The sequence below is a fragment of the Lactuca sativa genome, chromosome 5 (genome assembly GCF_002870075.4).
Source record: "Lactuca sativa cultivar Salinas chromosome 5, Lsat_Salinas_v11, whole genome shotgun sequence".
Lineage (NCBI taxonomy): Eukaryota > Viridiplantae > Streptophyta > Magnoliopsida > Asterales > Asteraceae > Lactuca > Lactuca sativa.
In genome coordinates, this window is record NC_056627.2 from 263,855,025 (window position 1) to 263,873,601 (window position 18,577).

At 34.4% G+C, this 18,577-nt stretch overlaps 1 protein-coding gene across 6 annotated transcripts; it reads right to left on the bottom strand.

Moving 5' to 3' along the window:
- Positions 1-11,931: 11,931 nt before the first annotated feature.
- Positions 11,932-17,438, bottom strand: LOC111877729 (uncharacterized). Of its 6 annotated transcripts, none has more exons than XM_023874253.3 (15): positions 17,260-17,436; positions 16,965-17,128; positions 16,403-16,594; positions 15,094-15,163; positions 14,765-15,003; positions 14,613-14,679; positions 14,289-14,503; positions 14,127-14,190; positions 13,422-14,054; positions 13,240-13,340; positions 13,097-13,149; positions 12,839-13,010; positions 12,598-12,742; positions 12,379-12,494; positions 11,932-12,301 (listed from the first exon to the last, which is right to left on the bottom strand). In XM_023874253.3, the coding sequence occupies exons 4-15, from the start codon at positions 15,140-15,142 to the stop codon at positions 12,164-12,166; spliced, it is 1,992 nt and encodes a 663-aa protein (XP_023730021.2). In that variant the 5' UTR covers positions 15,143-15,163; positions 16,403-16,594; positions 16,965-17,128; positions 17,260-17,436; the 3' UTR covers positions 11,932-12,163. The 6 variants fall into 6 exon arrangements, with proteins under 6 accessions (XP_023730021.2, XP_023730017.2, XP_023730025.2 ...); XM_023874249.3 differs by having other exon boundaries at positions 16,403-16,615; XM_023874257.3 differs by lacking the exon at positions 16,403-16,594 and having other exon boundaries at positions 17,260-17,438.
- Between the last annotated feature and the right edge of the window lie 1,139 nt (positions 17,439-18,577).

The window sequence follows — 18,577 nt, forward strand, 5'->3', positions numbered from 1 at the left end:
CGTTCTTGTAAACCCTAAATCCTCTACAGTAGAAGTTCTTTATCGAGCTCTTCTGAGGATTGTTTATTAATCATTCGACATCTTTGATCCATTCTTGTGTTCTTGCTGTTTACCCGTTTATTACTTTACCTGTTTTATAGATCTAATCGATCTTCAAGTTGCTTTTTAACTTAAAATAACTTTTAGTAGTTATTTTATTAATTAAATACTGTTCCTTGTGATCGACACCCGACTTACCTAAACTATTCTATAATTCGACTAGGTGCACTGCCTAGGTGCATTCTATCTAGTTAAGTTCGTTAGGTTATAAATTCAAAACTATATAGGTATAATTTGTGCATATCACATAAAAACATACAGTTATGCATATCTGGGTGTTTGCGCTCCCCTTCGGTTTATTTCAATTGGATACTATCATGCATATCTAGGTGTTTGCAATCCCTTTCAGTCTATTTTAATCGGATACTGTCAAGTATATATGGATGCTTGCAATCTCATTCGGTCAATTTCAATCGGATTTTGGGTCTATTTCACCCCTACCACTACCATATAATATTATAACAAATAATCACCGAGTCATCAAGCAAACACAGACATAACTGACAATTGTCACGAAGTCAACCATCATACTACAACATAAACTAGTGGGTTCGCATTGGTGCCTTCGACCTAAGGATACAGTGAAGGAAACTCACTTGAGACTGAAGGTATCAAATCCTACTCAACAGATGACTCATGAAATCCTCTCCATAAGGCACAAATATAAAACCATAATTAGAAAATAGGCCAATATTCTAACCGAAAGTCCAAACCCTCATTCTTGACTTTAAGGCAAAGAGGTTTTCTTCATCCTTGCCTCATTGGGCCTTCCTCCCACCAAGGCCCAAATCTAAACAAGTCCAAGAAGGCATCCAAGACCAACTACAAGGCCTTTAAGGCTCAATATGGCTAAAGAGTACCAAACATTGCCTAAAGCCCACAAATGCCTTGCTACAACAGGTGGGCCTAAGGCCCAAACCTAACCAAGTCAAAATCCCAACAATACTCGAGCCCAAAAATCTTCTAAGTCTACAGATTGTGTACACGCTATGTACATGGCTCGTATGCCCAACATACGCTGATGACAATGTAGAATTGGGGCACTGGCCCAGTACGTGCAGCGTACACTAGAGTACACCCGACGTACTGGCCAGTCAGCCCAAACTTGCACCCATGTCTTAATCCATTAATCCCTAACGTCTAAAACATAAATCCAAGCTCATAATAGTGTCTTAAGCAATAAAGTTGCAAACTTTATGCACTTTCACGCTTTAATGGGATTCAAACCATGAATTAAGCCCTCTAACTCTCTTAGGTGGTCACTAACACATGCATGATTGAGTCTTAACCTCCAAGATAAGATTTTTATGAATCCATGCATTCCCAAGAGTCCAAAAGGACAGCTTAAATGGCCTAGAGTAGCCCATACTCCAACAGAACCAAGTTATGGGACTAAACGATTCTAAAATCCTTCCTAAGTCTTGATCTAAGCTTAGAATAAACAAGTTTCAAACTTTATACCTTCAATAGGCTAGAAATGATGCACAAACTCTGGATCTACAAGCTCTTTCTCCTTCTCAAACTTCCTTCTTCTTCAAAACCACCAAAGAACACCCAAACACTCAATGTAAGCTTAAAAATGCACTCAGTATGGTTAGGGTATCGAGATTAGCACTAAAAAGCAATGGAGGCTGAAAGGGTGATGAACTAGAAGAAATTAAGGACCTTAAATAGGGTGTAAACCCTAAAAATTAGGGTTTGCCCATAGCTTGAGTACGCCTAGCATATGTATGGGTATGCCCAGCGTACGCCAGGATCACCTTGATGATGCGCATGCGAGGAGTACGTCGTGTGTACCTAATGTACGCCCAACGTACTCACGAACCCCTTCACCACCTTTAGTTTAATTAAATAGGATAATAGATTAATTTCTTACATAGCGGATCGAACGCTACGATAATATTATCCAAGCAAAAATTAGGGTTTTGCAAATAAATAAATAAATTTGTAACATTTCTTCAAGAAAAAAGGAGTTAAAGTAGTTTGAACTAAAAAAAATTGTAACCTTTCTTCAAGAAAAAGTTATTGGGTTAAGGTGGGTCCACAACATTCGCTTCATTGCCAACAACTCCCCCAATCGCAGCTTTTGGCATCGTCGGTGTAGTCAATCCTTGAGAGTTGTTGAGCCGAATGATACAAAGAAGGCGAAGACATTGCGATTTCTTTGTAGCTAGAGTTAGGGTTTTTGGAGGATACCAAGTAATTAAAGGAATGGGGAAGAAATAGTTGTACTGACTTAATGTCTTATTTATTAAGGGTCATCTCATGATTCACACGTGTGACCTTTATTATCCATGCTATATAACCTTTGTAACCTACAAACCGGTTTTCGTTTGGTTCGATCCCCATTTGATAGGCGATTGCCAAATTTAATGGTCTAATGTGCAAGAGTATATATATATATATATATATATATATATATATATATATACACACACACACACACAATGGGTTCCATCCCTAGGTAATTATCAAAAAATGTTTGATGATTATAAAAAATATTTGGTTGAAAATGAATAAACATGGTAAAGAAACTTATTTACATCTCATTGTTTAATATAACCAAACAAGATAAATGATTATCATAAACATTTCTCAAGTATATTTTCTGTTATACCAAACAGTTCTTTTCCCTCAGTTTATATCTCTGTCTCTACATTTTCTTTCTTTGTTGTTCCATTTTTGTGTACTAAACGTGTCCTTACGACCATACCAATTATAATATTAAACTTCTAATCATATGGTCTTTTCAAGAAATACCAAAAATACCCTTCATGAGTTGTGCTTAGCAAGGCCCTTACGGATTATAGCGGAAACCCGAATTCATTTTTAGGACTATTTATTATTGAATATATATATATATATATATATATATATATATATATATATATATATATATATTTAAAAAAATTGTCTACAAATTGATATCTATATCGATATATATCAACAACAAAAACTCAAGTTTCAATTCGTTCGGTTCAGATTCACATTGTGAATCTGAACTAATATTTTTTTAATTTCAACTTGTTCATATTCACATTGTAATCTGTAGTAAATTTTTTAGTTTCGTCATGTTCATATTCACATTGTAAATTTAAATTGTATATAGTTTACAAGAAAATTTTGTTTCAATTCATTCAGATTCACCATGTGAACTTGAACTATATCTAATTTTTACTCATATTAACTTAGATGAAAATGACCATTATATCCACTTTTCAAAAATTCTTGATCATTCACTTGTGAATTTGAGAAAAATCATTTTTGAATCTCATTAAGTTTCATTGTGTATGATCACAGGTGAATAACCATCACATACGCTAAGGTACTATTTTTTTCAAAACATCTTCTTGACCTCTTATATTTGTGTCACGTATAAAACGTGCAAACATATGGTCTTGCAGATCATTTGTTTTTTATAAGACCACATACCTAAAAAGGTTTGTACGTCCTCTTCTTGGTGTAGACATGGACATGTGTCTTCTAACCTCTTCTCAGTCACTTTTAAACAAAAAAATACCTCGTTTATTCTAACCAAAAAACCGCATCAAAGCTTTTCTTCATAAGAAATCATCGCCCTCCTCTTCTTCGTAATAACAACCGACGATCACTTCCTTTGTTCCTACCTCTCCAATGATCTCTTCACAATATCAACGTCGGTGAGCTCATGTTTACCTCATTGTCGTCCGCTTCCCACTTCATTCTTCATTTCAACTTCTTCCCCTTCTAGGTAAGCACCTTAATCGAATTCATATTGAATGATAATTATTAAAAAGTTAAATGTTAACTAGTAGTTAGTGGATGATCAATAATCATAGGTACGGTTCAGATTCACAATGTAAATCTGCAATGGGTTTTTGAAGAAATAGTAATTTGCTTTTTATATTAATATAGATGCCAATTTATAAAGGAAAAATAATTATAAATTTTGAAACATTTGGTTTTTTTTTCCTTATAAAATAATCTCTTAAATGAAAACAAAACTAGGTTTTTTTTATTATCGAGTAATATGTACCGGTAAATAATATAAGTGTGTGACATCCCCATATTTTCATAATCGAATAAAACTTTTTCTTTATGCTTTAATTTAATGTGATGTGGAAAAATCCTAGTTTAGTTAAGCAAGTGAGATAACATAAGTTATTTCATTTTATTAAAATATCATAGATGTCAACATTAATATCCAAACATAGGTTACAGCGTAAAATTAAAAAGAATTCTTGAAATACTAATACAGGTTTATTTCTTATTTCACTCAGCATCTTAACTAGATTCCAGCAGCTTTAGTTCTGCTACATATGATGCATATAAATTAAGTGGGTCAGGTTTGAGAAACCTATTGTTAATAGTTACATTCCTACCACCAGCTACTTCTACCATAAATGGCGTACTTAGCCTATATGGTGATAATTTTAGCTTTCTACCAAATTCATGTGATATAAAGGACTGATCTGCTCCCAAATCAAATAAAATCTTGGCAGGAATTTGGTTTACTAGGAATGTAGTTGAAGCAACGTTAGTCTCTTCCTTAGCTTCATTAAGGGTCGATTAGTAGCTTCTACCCTTAGGTTTTGATGGCAGGATCCTTGGGGTTGGTTTCTCAATTGTTGGGCACTCGTTCTTCATGTGCCCTTCTTCTCTGCAACTAAAGCAAACGTTTCCTTTCACTAGGCAGTTTATATAGATATGACTCGGCTTCTTGCATTTACAACAAACGACACAGTCGTCAACATGATTTTTCTTGCACTAGTCGCACCATTTCCCTTCTTGGTTGCTCCCATTTTTGTTACTTGACTTTGAGAACTTCTTTTTTTTTCTTGTTGTTGTTGTTTCCCAAGAATCCATCAACTTTTTTCTTCTCATTGACTTCAGCTTTTTCGGCAGTCCTTCTCTTAACCATGCTCTCAACAGATCTTGTAGCCAAGATAGTTGCCTTAAAATTGGGTCAAGAACTCTTTTGATGTCAGTTGCAATGGCTTGTTAGGAGTTAAATTTTTACCCAACGTATTCCACCAACGCATCGTTATAACCTTGAATTGTCTGACGGAGTATGTGGTTTGTAACTTGCCATTGCAACCGTATGTGAAGAAAGCTAGCTCCATTTCCGAAATACAGTCCGTGACTCCAACTGGATCCTCTTTCCCACTAAAGGATGATGGCTTGCAAGTCGTGAAATCATTATACTTGTAGTAGCCTCTAGCTTCCTCAATCCTTCGGATCTATGAGTCTTCCGTAGGATGGAGTGGTCATTGGTGACTTTACAATTCATCATTTCCTTCATGAACCTTTTTTTGGTGAGAGGGACCCAGTCCATTGTTGACTTGTTCAACAACTATCGGTTTGTTGACCATGCACTTCGCCTCTAGAATTCGCTAGCTTATGAGTTAGGAGATTCATAAACTTAATTTGATGTCTTCTCTAGTAGGGTTTGCATCATCGCTCGAGCTTCTTCTATGGTGAACTGGGCAGCTCCTACTCCAGTGTTCTATGGTGCTAGACCTCCTTCATTATTGACGACTCTACCGCTCCTTGTGATCATCATTTTTTATACCCGTAGAACACGAGTATTTTAGAATAATATTATTTTACTTATTACATATATTTAGCACATAATATCAGTTAATCCATCTTCCTATAGCTTGCTAGTGCTTGAGTCTATAGCAATTTAGGCATCTATCCTAAAGCATTATATCACACAACTCACCATTCATACTTAATGTAACGCCCGTAGATTCGGGCTAGTCAATTTAGAGACAATAAGCGTCAAAAATAACTTTTTTGATAGAATATTATTTAGAATAAATAATCTTGACCAAATTATAGTATATGTCACAAAGGTTCCGTACATATAAAGAACGCTGAAATCCGAGTTATAACGAATAAGTTATGACCCGTCGAAGTTTTACGGCTAAACCGGCACGGCACCTCATAACGTAAAAAGTGAATTTTTGATAAATTACTTTTTATCCATAGGGATCTAAACGAAATTCATAGTATATATTAAACCGAGAGCATGCATAAAAAGAACGTCCAAATCTAACTTCATATGAGGAAATTATAATTTTTCTAAGATTTAGCATAGCAGTGCACAGCCCGGAATTCGAATTTTAGACCGGCCATTTTTTAGCCGACACAACCTAAAAGAGAATTGAAGATCTTATTAATAGGAGCTCAACGATACAAAGACAGTCGAAAACGGACGTCAGATGAAAAAAGTTATTAATTTTTAACGGACGTTAACTGTCAATGTTTGTTAAAATATAACTTTAAAAATAAAGTCAAAATTAGCTGACGAATTCTAAAAAAATGTTGTAGATCATGTTGCCACCTATGCGTGGATATAAAGAACGTCAAAAACAAAGCTCGTAGGCGAAAGTTACGGATTTTATAAGATAATTAGTTTTTGAAGTAATCTGCGAGTGACACGTGGCACGATCTTGACCATTGCTTCCTCCCCACGCCTTGCCACCAGATGGTGACACTTGGCACTCAACTCAACGAGTTGGAGGCTCAGAACTCGCCAAGTTGGGCCATTTCCTAGCCTATAAATAAAGGCGCAAATCTTTCATTTCCTTCACACCTCTCCCATTCTTTCTCTCTCAAACATCTCTCTAAACCCCTCCCAAGCCTTAGTACTTCCCAAGTGCTAAGAGGCAAGTCCCGGAGTGCCAGAAGGCTCCAAGAAGAAGAGCTTTCGGCTCAGAAGTTCTGCCCCCGCAAAGCCCGATTCCTAGCCAAACCTCCTAGTAAGTGAGTTATGCTTACCCTACTTTAAGTATAGCTTATGTTTAAGTTCAATATCGTTATTATGAACTTATAAACTATATATATATATATATATATATATATATATATATATATATATATATATATATATATACACACACAAAGTGTTATTATAATATCTTTTAACTACTCGCGGTATGGGAAATCCGGTTTGAAGGGCCGCATAGGGTAGTTGGATTTTAGAAGTGTTATAATGTCAAAATGGTCCTGCCCTCCAGTGTTTCATGTCTGGCCCTTGTCTGTACATAATGGTTGAAAAGTATTGTTTAAACACTTAAAAAAGATATCGCTCGTAAATATTCGCAATAAATATTAGACTAAAATCTAGCGGTAATGATACTAGGTTTCGTCGAATGAAAATAGAATCGTTAGAAGCGAAGCGGTGCCCGAGTTTGAAATCATCACTTTAACAAGTGAATGCATAGTTATCTTCATCTTACACATAGATATGAAGTTTTTGATATAAATTACGTGTTATGTGTGGATATTATCTATGTTTTTGATATCTATGTTGGATGAATAAAATATACATGTTTTATTCGATTTAAATTGTATACATATTTTATACTTATAATTATGATGGGTAAAGATGGATAGATTAAAGATGAGATGAGATGAAAGATGAAAGATGAGATGAAAGACGGTATAGATGATGAGGGGTGAAAGATGATGAGAAGCGATGGCCCAGTCATCTAGCAGAGTATAGATGACAACCACATACTATTCTAGACAGTCCAGTGGAACACTAGCATGCTCGCAACCTGTAGGTGTTGTGAACGATGTGCTCACCAGATGTACTCTAAAAGCCCATTGACATGTATTGTGGGTGTACTCCCTAAAATAATATTGTCAATAAAAGAGATAAACTCTAGCAGCTATGGATTTAGTGCCTCACAAACGAACATCGACAGCTATGGACTTAGTGCCTGTTATTTAAACCCTAGCAGCGATGGACATCGTGCCTATTCCTCAGGACAATCCTTAGGAATAAATATTGAGGAATAGATTATTCTTAGGGAAGATACTTAAAAATAAATAATATAATGAGGATGGGTAATTGTGTTAATTGTTTGATGATGAAACATAATAACTTTATTATTATGGGTTGAAAACCCTATGTACTCACCAGGTTTCCCAACCTGACTCACTCAGTTTATTTGTATCACAGGTATTGATACAAAGACACATTACACTGAAATATTAAAGGAGATGTAAATCATTAGTGCAAATAAATGTAAGGTCTGTTTATGCTTATATTTTTGTATTGACGATGACATCCCAATGTTTTAATATAAATAAAATACATTTTTTCGGAAATGCTTTGATAATATTATTATCATGTTTTTCTGAGAACAAATTCCACAACAACATATATCTTCAAAATGGATACTCTGGTTTTTTAAATAAGCATAAATAAAATTTTTAAAATGACCGTGAATTTGGGGATGCCACACTTAACTTCTAAGTTTAAGTCTATAAATCTAGCAAAATCTCTAGTTCGCTTAAACTAATGCTTCGTTTTCAACTGTGACATGCCCATATTTTCATAACCAATTAAAACTTTTTCTTTACGCTTTAAGTTAATGTGATTTGAAAAATCTCAATTTAATTAAGCAAGTGAGATAACATAAGTTATTTCATTTTATTAAAATACCATAGCTTTCACCATTAATATCCAAACATAGGTTACAGCGTAAAAATTAAAAGATCCTGAAATACTAATATAGGCTCATCTCTTATTTCACTCAGCATCCTAACTAGATTCCAGCAGCCTTAGTTCCACTACCTGTGATGCATATAAATTGAGTAGGTCAGGTTTGGGAAACCTAGTGAGATGCATAGGTTTTTAAGCCCATAATATTTTAATGATAATAAATCATAATGAAATTTATGAAACAAACATTATAGGTGTATATAATCTGATGTAAAGCAAACTACCCTTCCCAACTAGCTCTCACAAACCCTAATTCGACGGTCATCCAGAAGAATCACCTTACCTGATGAATCGTCTGAGTAACTATTTGACTACACAGCTAGGGGAGTCCTTGGATAGTAAGGCAACCATTGTACAGACTATTTGATAAATATGGTATCCCGTTTTATCTACATATGTGGGTTATAAGTCCACACTAGCAACGTAACTCACTAGACCGCCTAGAATAGTCAAGTGTTGTCATCTACTCTTGTCGTTGACCCAGACATACCTACCAGTTGTCTGATCCAGACCTACCATTTCTGGTCATCCAAAAAGTGGAGGGATACTACACTCTGCCCCATAATGAGACATATCATATATTCAACTTATTTGGAACTAAGCACCCTTTACAAGTCTATAACTAACCCAAACTATAACTAGGGGCAAATCTGATTTCCAACACAGTTCTTAATAAGCAATACTATTATAGTATAGAAATAACACAGAGTATAATTAATACAGTTAGCATTCAATAAATACTTTTATTAAATTATGCTTTTGAAAGTAACTACGCACTCACCTGACAAAAGTATGTGATTTGAGGTTAGGGCAACGCTTCGCGTTAACACTTAATCCTTTCTAAAAGACCTAGATGTATATAGCACTAAGTCTTAATCCATTTTCATATTCCTTATGACTATAATAATGATAGTCAAGATTCCTTAATAATCTCAATGTCTACATCAAGATCTATCAAATAAGGAATAACCAGGTATGATTATATCGGAGGTAGAGTCTGTTTGGTATACTGAGTATACTATTTGGAAATCTCACTTTAAACACCTCACTAAATCCAGCCTAGACATCACTCCCGTAAGTAGATCAATCAGTATAATGACTTGGAATCACTGATAAATCTTATTTACAGGTTCATAATAACGACTATGACTATAAATATAAGTTACACTTAAAGCATAATAAGTGCAGCTTAACTTATAGAGTTTTCTAACGAGAACCAATAATTACACCGGCAGAACTCTGACCCGGGAACTTCTATTTTATATGAAATTATATTATGATTAATGTTTCTGTCTAAATTATTTTGTATTTTAATGAGAATAGGATAATTAGGTCACTTTTAAATAGTGTGTTGCAATATATAAAAAAAAGTAACATTGTGTGAATTAACGAATATGTTTGATATGTATTGTATTTCATTGTAATTATATTTGGGAAATATTACAAAAAAAGGCATACACACAAAAAAATATATATATTAATGTTTGAAGATGTTTCAAAAAAGATGCATTTGAAATAAAAAGTGTTTTTTTAGAGTGGAAAATGTTTGAGGACGTTAGAAAACTCTAGTCCACATCTCCGACAGGAAAAGGACGCACGGACCTTCTTAAGTTTGCAGTCTTCTAAAAAACAAACAATATACGAAGGTTAGTGTATGTGAGTGGTCTGTGCAGTGCAAACAACAGATGTCAAGAAGATATGCAAATAAAAAAAAACAAACACCTCCTAATTGTTAAACCTAACTAGAGACATGGATGTGGTTGGAATTCTAATACCTCAACCACATAATTTTAAAAAAGATTACTCCTTCCCTATCATCACTTCCATTATTCCATCATACACCAAAGCAAACACATAAACAAGCATACAAAAACCAACTCCATCCATAATAGCTTTCTCTTCAGATTTGTAGACTTAACATAATGTTCATCCTTGTGTTGTGCAAGGATACGTCCAATGTTCTAATGTCACCACTTTCTTGTTACCAGTGACCTTAACATTCCTCTTTCTTGATTAGCTCCTACTTCAAATAGAACTTTTTCGTATAGTAACCTTCCTCCATCCTGTCGTCCTTCCATGGAATGTAGCGAGAATACTTTTTGTTTGTCTGATCAACAAGAATATTGTGCAAGCAAAAAATTTAGGTTTTGCAAAAAGTAAAATTTGTAACCTTTCTTCAAGAAAAAACATGTTGGGTTGAGGTGAGTCTACAACATTTGCTTTGGCACCAAGAACTCCTAATTGTAGCTTTTGACATTGTCGTTGTAATCGATCCTTGAGAGTTATTGAGCTGAATGGTACAAAGAAGACGAAGACATTCAGATTTCTTTGTAGCTAGAGTTAGGGTTATCAGGGGATACCAAGTAATTAAGGAAATGGGGAAGAAATAGGGGATACCAAGTAATTAAGGAAATGGGGAAGAAATAGTTGTACCAATTTAGAGTGATTTCACGTTTCACACACGTGAACTTTATTATTCATGGCAGCAATGCCACATAACCTTGGTAACATACAAATTGGCTTTCGTTGGGTTCGATCTTAGGGATGAGCATACGGATCGAGAAACCGGTATAAAAACTGGAACCGGTCGGGCCGGGACCGGAACGATATTCTTGTAGATTTTTGGAACCAGGAACCGGTAGAATCGGCAAAAACCAGAACCGTATGTTGCTATTTCTCGAGGGTCGGTTCCAACATTTAAAGAGACGACAAGAACCAGTAGAACTGGAACCGATAGAACCAACGGTCCGATTCGGTTTCTGTTTTCCACCAAGTTCGGTTCCCGGGCCGGTTCTAACCAGGTCGGTTCCATTGCTCATCCCTATTTGATCCCCGTTTGATAGCTAATTGTCAAATTTAATGGTCTAATACAAAAATAAATAAATAAAAACAGTCACCAAATTGGACCAAACTTGAAACTTTATTGTGTTACGATGACATTTTCCCTTTAAGATTTAAAATAAACTTGTATCCACATTAGTATGTAAAATGGGATAAATACATAAACAATAACCTTTAAATTTTATCCTAAAATAGAACCAAAATGCAAATAAACAAAATATCAACATGTCATAATCATATCTATCATATATGATTTGGTCTGACTACGACCGAATCAAACACGTCTGGTCTAATCCAAGAATAATTAGTCTAACAGAATAAAATATAGAAATGCAAAATTTCAATTAATTATTATAAATTAACAAAGTGATAAATAAATATTTTATAAACTACAAGTAGCCGGAAGATAAATTATATGTTTATTTCTTACTAAGTGTCAAGTAATTCTGATAATAAAACGTACAGCCGGAAAACAAAACTGGAACAAGTCGAGTCAAAAACTAGTATTTTTGATATCCATCAGTAAAAGCAGCACATTCCCACGAATGTATAGTATCACTTGCTATAAAGAATTTAGGCCATGTTACAATAACCCATAATCCTAATACTTGTTAAAAAAAAAAAAGAGTAAACAGAAGACCATATATGTATTAGTTAAGAATTAGGAAATGAATGGGTGGTATAGTTTTTATTTTTTGAACTTCTTTTTTGGTTTTAAATTTGTCATATTTCAGATTTATATTGACTCCATCGATACATTTCATCTTCACTGTCATGAGACTTTGTAGGACTCCCAACATCACCTTCCATTTCTTCATCTTTCTTTTCTGGCTCCACACTTTTTGTTGTTTCCTCAGCCTCCTGTAAAAAAATAAAAAACCAACATGTTACAAGTTACAACTAATTAAAAAAATCATGAAAACTAAAATAGGTCTTACATTAATGTCAGCAGCCACGTCATCCTCTCCTGTCAGGTTCATGGGGTCATCATTTTCGGAATCTTCCCCTTGAGCTTCTTTTAGCCGTTGGATTACTACCTCAAAATGAGAATTACCTAAAGAAAAAAATTATATACAAATAAAAATAATAAGAAAACATTACATAACACAAAGGATCATGAAAAGATTTTTAAAGTAAAATACATGAATTGTTGTTACCTTTAAAACGAGTGGTTAGGGCATGATTAAGCCTTAAAGGCTGTTGTTTCTCTTCTTTTTTGTACTTTGATTTTATCTGCTGACGTGTCCTCCCAGGAAAACACTCTTTTATCATCGATAAATCTGTCCCAAATTGTTGAACAGCCTGCACTTTTAAAAAAAAAAAAAAAAAAAAAAAAAAAAAAAACTTAATTAATTATTTCATTTATAATAATAAAAATAGTAAATAGACAGACATTACCTCGTAGAAGAGCTCAGTATCTTGTTTTGACCATTTCATTCTTGGTGTTATTTTCATGTGAGTCCGATAATTATAATAAGTAGCATTTTCTGCTTCCATTAAATAATCATCATCTCTCCCTTCCCCAAAACCCTCATCTTCATAATCAAAATTGTTGGAGAAACTCCCACCACTGAAAACACATGTAATACCCTTCTTTTAAATACCAAAACATGAATTTTAAAAGAAATATTTGTGATTGCAAATTGCATTCAATACCTTTGGTTCAAGGCAGGTGTTCCTGTTCCTGATGTAGATGCTGCTTCCTTTTTCTGTGTAATAAAAAATAAAATAAAATAAAGACCAAAGAGACAGAGATAAGAAGAGATAATTAACATTCGATAAAATAATCAAAAACATACAGCTATTCGCTCCCTATGTTCTGCAAGCCTGATTAATTCTTTCATGGGGATTTCATTCTTATTAAGGTCTTCTTCAGGAATTATAAGCAATTGTGGGTCCACTGTGAGAGAACAAAATGGTCAAACTTGGTCAAAGATGTACACTTGTAGCATTTACAACTTACAACTTAACTTAAAGTTACCTTGTCTTTTATTTCTTCTTCGTGTGCTGTGAGGGAATTTCTTTTTGACTTTAGTTGACTCAGCAGGTGCTTCACTGTTGGCCTTTTTACGTTTTCTAACAGGTTTTTCCTTCTCTTTGACCGCTTTCTTTGACTTTTTTCCCTTTCTTTCACTTACAGATTCACTTTCTTCTGGTCTGTAATCATCAATATTGTTGTCATCTTCATTCCCATGTATGACATCATCAGCAACTCCCTCATCCTCAAACTCATCTACAAGTGCAAGTGTTTTCTTTGACTGCTTTCTTAACCTCTCTGAAGATCTAGAAGCTTCATTTTCAAGAGATTGTCCTTTTCCCTTGTTCAAAGCCTCCGGAATGGCATCCGGATGCTCTGATGGAACCACGGAATCCATTTGAGACATTTCCGTGAAAGTTGTTGGTTCTTGTTCTTCATTTAAATGGAAATCGGATAATGACTCCGGCGGAATGGAATCAGTGATTCCGATTGACGGTGAGCCAAAAAGTTCTTCTGGTGTAAATGTCGGAACAGGGGCGTTGTCCATGTAATCGATTTGAGAAGAAACGGAATGAATACTTTCCACTTTCCGAGTTTGTGCATTAGGTTTTGGCTTGAATTTGCAAACTTTTGGTCCTATATTAGCAACTCAATATCAATATTAACAAAGATTACTTATTATACATAAATCTGATATTTTGGACATACCTGCACAAATTCTTGACTCAGACAATATGTCAAGAGGTTCCCAGAAAAGGGCATTTTCGGCACCCTAAATTCAGAAACACTCCAAAAGTTATCAATCTGTAGCAAAGTTTGTAACTAAAATGAGAGATAAAAAACTGAATCACTGGTATCTTCAGTCTTCACCTTTGATACAGATGATAAACTTTCTATCTGAAAATCTTCATTGTCGTTAAAAATAGAAGCTTCCTCCCCTGTTAAAGGATCTATCTGTGCAAGACTTTCTAAATTTGTGCAAGCATCAACAGTATTGCTCAAGCCTTCAATGGGCCCCTTCTCTATGTTCTCATCCATGGAAACATGAATGGCTGTTGGTGTCTCTGAGACAGGTGGCGAATTCACTACATTGTAATTAGATTCCAGACATAAGTGTTTCAATTTATGTTCACAAGTTTAATAAATTCTCTAGATTTAAAAGAAGTATTGCTACTTACTATGCTCTTAACTGACCTGTTACTGTTGTAGATTGAGGAAGTAAGTCATTCAGTGATTCCAATGTTGGAAATGGTTCAGCATTCTGTTTGCAACCATAGACAAAATTAGACAACAGGGGTAATTCCATAATTGTAAACATGAAAGGTTAAGATAAAAAGATAACACACCTCTTCATGTGGTTTTTCAAATGAGGATTGCCAATTATCATTGATATTTCCAGAAACTTGGTTGACATCAAAAGGTTGTTGTTCTTCTTCAGTTCTTGCTATAATCTCATTATCTGCAGTAGCAGCAGCCTCAACAGGCTGTGTTGGAGGGGTAGGGGTGGATTTTGGTTCGGGTTGGGTTTTAGGTTTGGGTTTGGGTTTGGGTTTGGGTTTGGGTTTAAGCTTTGTACTTGCATTTACTGCAAGAATATAATCAATAATAAACACAATTGAAGCATCAAGAAAAGTAAAAGAGTCTCTGAAACATAACAAAAATAATATATTATTACCATTGTTTGCAGCATCGGTTGAAGTCAAATCATCAAAATCAATGTCCATGGTGAACTGGTAGAAGAATATCTGAAATTTGAAAAAATTAATATTTTAGTAGACTTGAATAACATGGTAATTTCAAATGCTTGTTGAGAGTGTTAGAATCAGGGATTAATCTGCTTTTTTTAAAAGGGAGTTAAACATCTAATTTTTGTATCTTATTCAGAAAACTAATGAGTGATAAGATAACAGGTTGAGGACCGAATGATTATATGATATTTGTTAAACTTCTTAATACAAATCCAATATCAAACTCGACCCTACAAATATATGCATGAATTCCCACCATTTTTCATCAGGACAAAATTTGATTTTAAGTTCTACCAAAAGATCATTGACATTCCAATTACCTAAAATGATTGATGAAACTAAAAATCACCAACAGTTAGCAATGTACAGATACAACAAAGCTATGAAACCACTGACATGGATCGACTTGGGACATATTCTTACTTTGGAAAACAATTTTAGGATTTTGTAACTGTGTCTTTAGGGCATGGATGCATCAAATCAAAGGTCTTAAAAGTATGAAATTTGATTATGGGCTCATCTTTAAAGCATCAAATTAAGGAAGTTTTACTACAAAACTATGAGATCTCTATTCATGGTCTTCATATCCACCATCTATAATAAGAAAGGACGCTACTAAGATTGGGAAAATGATTCAAGGAAAGCAATTGCAGCAACTTACTAAACTTGATAAGCAACAATCATATATTTTAAACCTAAGTCAGGATCGAATTAACAATCAAGAAGCATGAAAAAAAAAGTATGTACATAAACCCTTAACAGATTACAAAATCCCAAGATAACCAATAGAGAATCAGAGGGAGGGTCAGATAAACCATTTCTCTCAATCTAAAAGCCTAGAATCCTCATCAATTAGAAAATTACTCACAAAACACCTAGAACTTGAAACATCGAATGCTGGCATTGAACATAGCTCAAGCAATCAATAAAACACAACCAAAAACCCCACTTGCGGAAAGTCTTGAAAACGGTTATTCTGAAGTTATTTGACATGGGTTTTGCTTTATTAGAGATACCAAGTTGAATGAAGTAATTAGGGGGGAAGAAAAAGAGGTAATTTGAAGTTGCAAGGAAACTAAATCTTACAGAATTGAGTTTCTACCACAGAAAATGACAAAATGCAACAGAAGAAGAAGAGGAAAAAGAGGTAACTTGAAGTTGTAGCAAAAACTCATTACCAGGGTTAAAAGTTGAAACAAACTTAAAGAAATTAGAGAAGTAGGGAAAGAGAGATACGTAGATTGAGATTATGAAAGACTGTGAGACTCGCTGTCGATGGCTCAATGCGTGAGCGCGATGTGGCGTCGTGAACGGTTGCCAAATCCAATCGTTTTCCACGAATCCTGGTCTTCTACGGCCTTTTACGCCTCCGTTACTTTATCATCATCTTATTTTACCGCCTTCTCAGTTATACCATTGCTGCTGTATCTGTAATTGTAATGTATGCCCCTAAATTTAAATAATATCACAAGTCACAACTGGAAATTGGGCTGGGCTGGGCCGGCCCTGATTACTCCTTTTTCCGTTTGGGTTTCAAAACCGAAATCGACAGAGGTAAGAGGTGAATAACAAAAATTTATTGTGTTGTGTGCTATTGAAATCTATTTGGGTTTCAAAAACCGATTTCTTATATCATTGACAAATTCACCAATGGAAAGCAGAAACACTCCAAGAACCCAAATTTGTAATCCCTTATATGAAACTATGAATTCCATGAGACCAAACTATCCATAGAGATCCATAAAGATAAATAAATGAAGTGGGTACATCCGTACATGTGCATCCATCAAATTCAAACCTGTGATTAATTCAATCAGTTTTGATGAATCTGTGTGTTCTTTCTCATCAATAAACTCAACGCAGTATGAAACTATCACTTGTGACTAATTTCTGTCATGGGTCTTCATCAATGCCTCCTGTTGATTACCGACGCCACAAAAATCTGTATGATGGCGGCTAAACCTGCGAATATGAATCAGAAATAATTAGATGTGCACTATCTAGTTCAACCATATCTAGTATATTCAATCATATCTCTTCCCTCTAAAAGGAGACGAGCGAGATGAAGATACATAGAAAAAAGAGAAGCTCACCGGGGGATGGAATTAGAAACCGATGAGAGTGACGGCAGCAGCAGGTGCAAACGGTTCATACAACCTGCGATGGAGTGATTCGGTGAGGGAGAGAGGAAGGAAGGAGACGCGTGACGGAAATCAGGGAGAAATCGCGTGAACCAAATGTATTTTAAATAAAGCTTTTTACAACACAAGGATCTGGTTGGTTAAAAACTCGTAAGACCTAGGATTTTGTCGATTTATGATATAAATAAAAATAGATATAAAAAATATTCTCTTGATTTTTTGAAAAAATAAAAAAGGTAACCCGAACAGAGTCCAGACGAGAGAGCAAGAAGATACTGAAACCGTCACCGGCAAAAATGGTCCCTCGACTAGTAGTTAATATACATGTTTTGCCCTATAACAAAAACATTTGAATTCATGGTTCTTGTTGGTAAAAAAAAAGTTGTTACAAAATTTGTATTTGGTTGTTCGTTTGTTGTGGGACACCTAAAGAAATTCAAACTTCCACAAGTAACAAGTCACATTCCATTGTTACACACAGCAAATCGATTTGTTTTCCTGTCCGAGATGAAGTGAATTACTAATGTTTCTATGTTTATAGAGTACACTAATTTTTCGTACTTAAAATTCATAAATTGTTTGTATTTTGTTTCCACTCATCTTTAAGTGGTCACATTATGTGCAACTAATATCAACATACCTTCATTTATAAAGTGCAAGTAATAGTATTTGTTTTAAATCACAATTTGTGTTCCTAATAAGCTTGCATGGTTTTAAACCCTGATGTAGGACATTTAAAGAATGTACATCTAACTATAAAAACCTAAATAAAAGAGGAACCAAACATTCGTCTCACAAAAAGTAGAATTTGGAACTTCACTATTCATGATTTATTGTCTTTAAGAATAGGAGGTGTTTGGCTTAACTTTTCACAACCCAAAAGTTTTTTTTGAAAAAGTTACATAAAGTCAGGATTTCCTGACTTTTTCAAAAAGTTCTTTTTCCTTATATAAAAACTCCAAAAGTAGTTTTTAAAACTAGTTTTGCCAAACATATTTTGCTTTTTTTTTCAAATAAGACTTTTAGGCTATAAAAAGCTAAGCCAAACACCCCCTAGGAAAAATAATACAAGTGGATTTAACCAAATTTAGACATCCCATGTCACCTAAAAATTTCAATTGATCATTTTTCAAGAATGTGAAAATGCCAAGAATTAAAAATAATAATAATAAATTAGTATATATCTAACATTGAATTCAAGACCTTATTAGAAACGCCCTTATTAATCAAATGTTTTAGTCCCAACTTGTTAACCATTTTATTATTTATT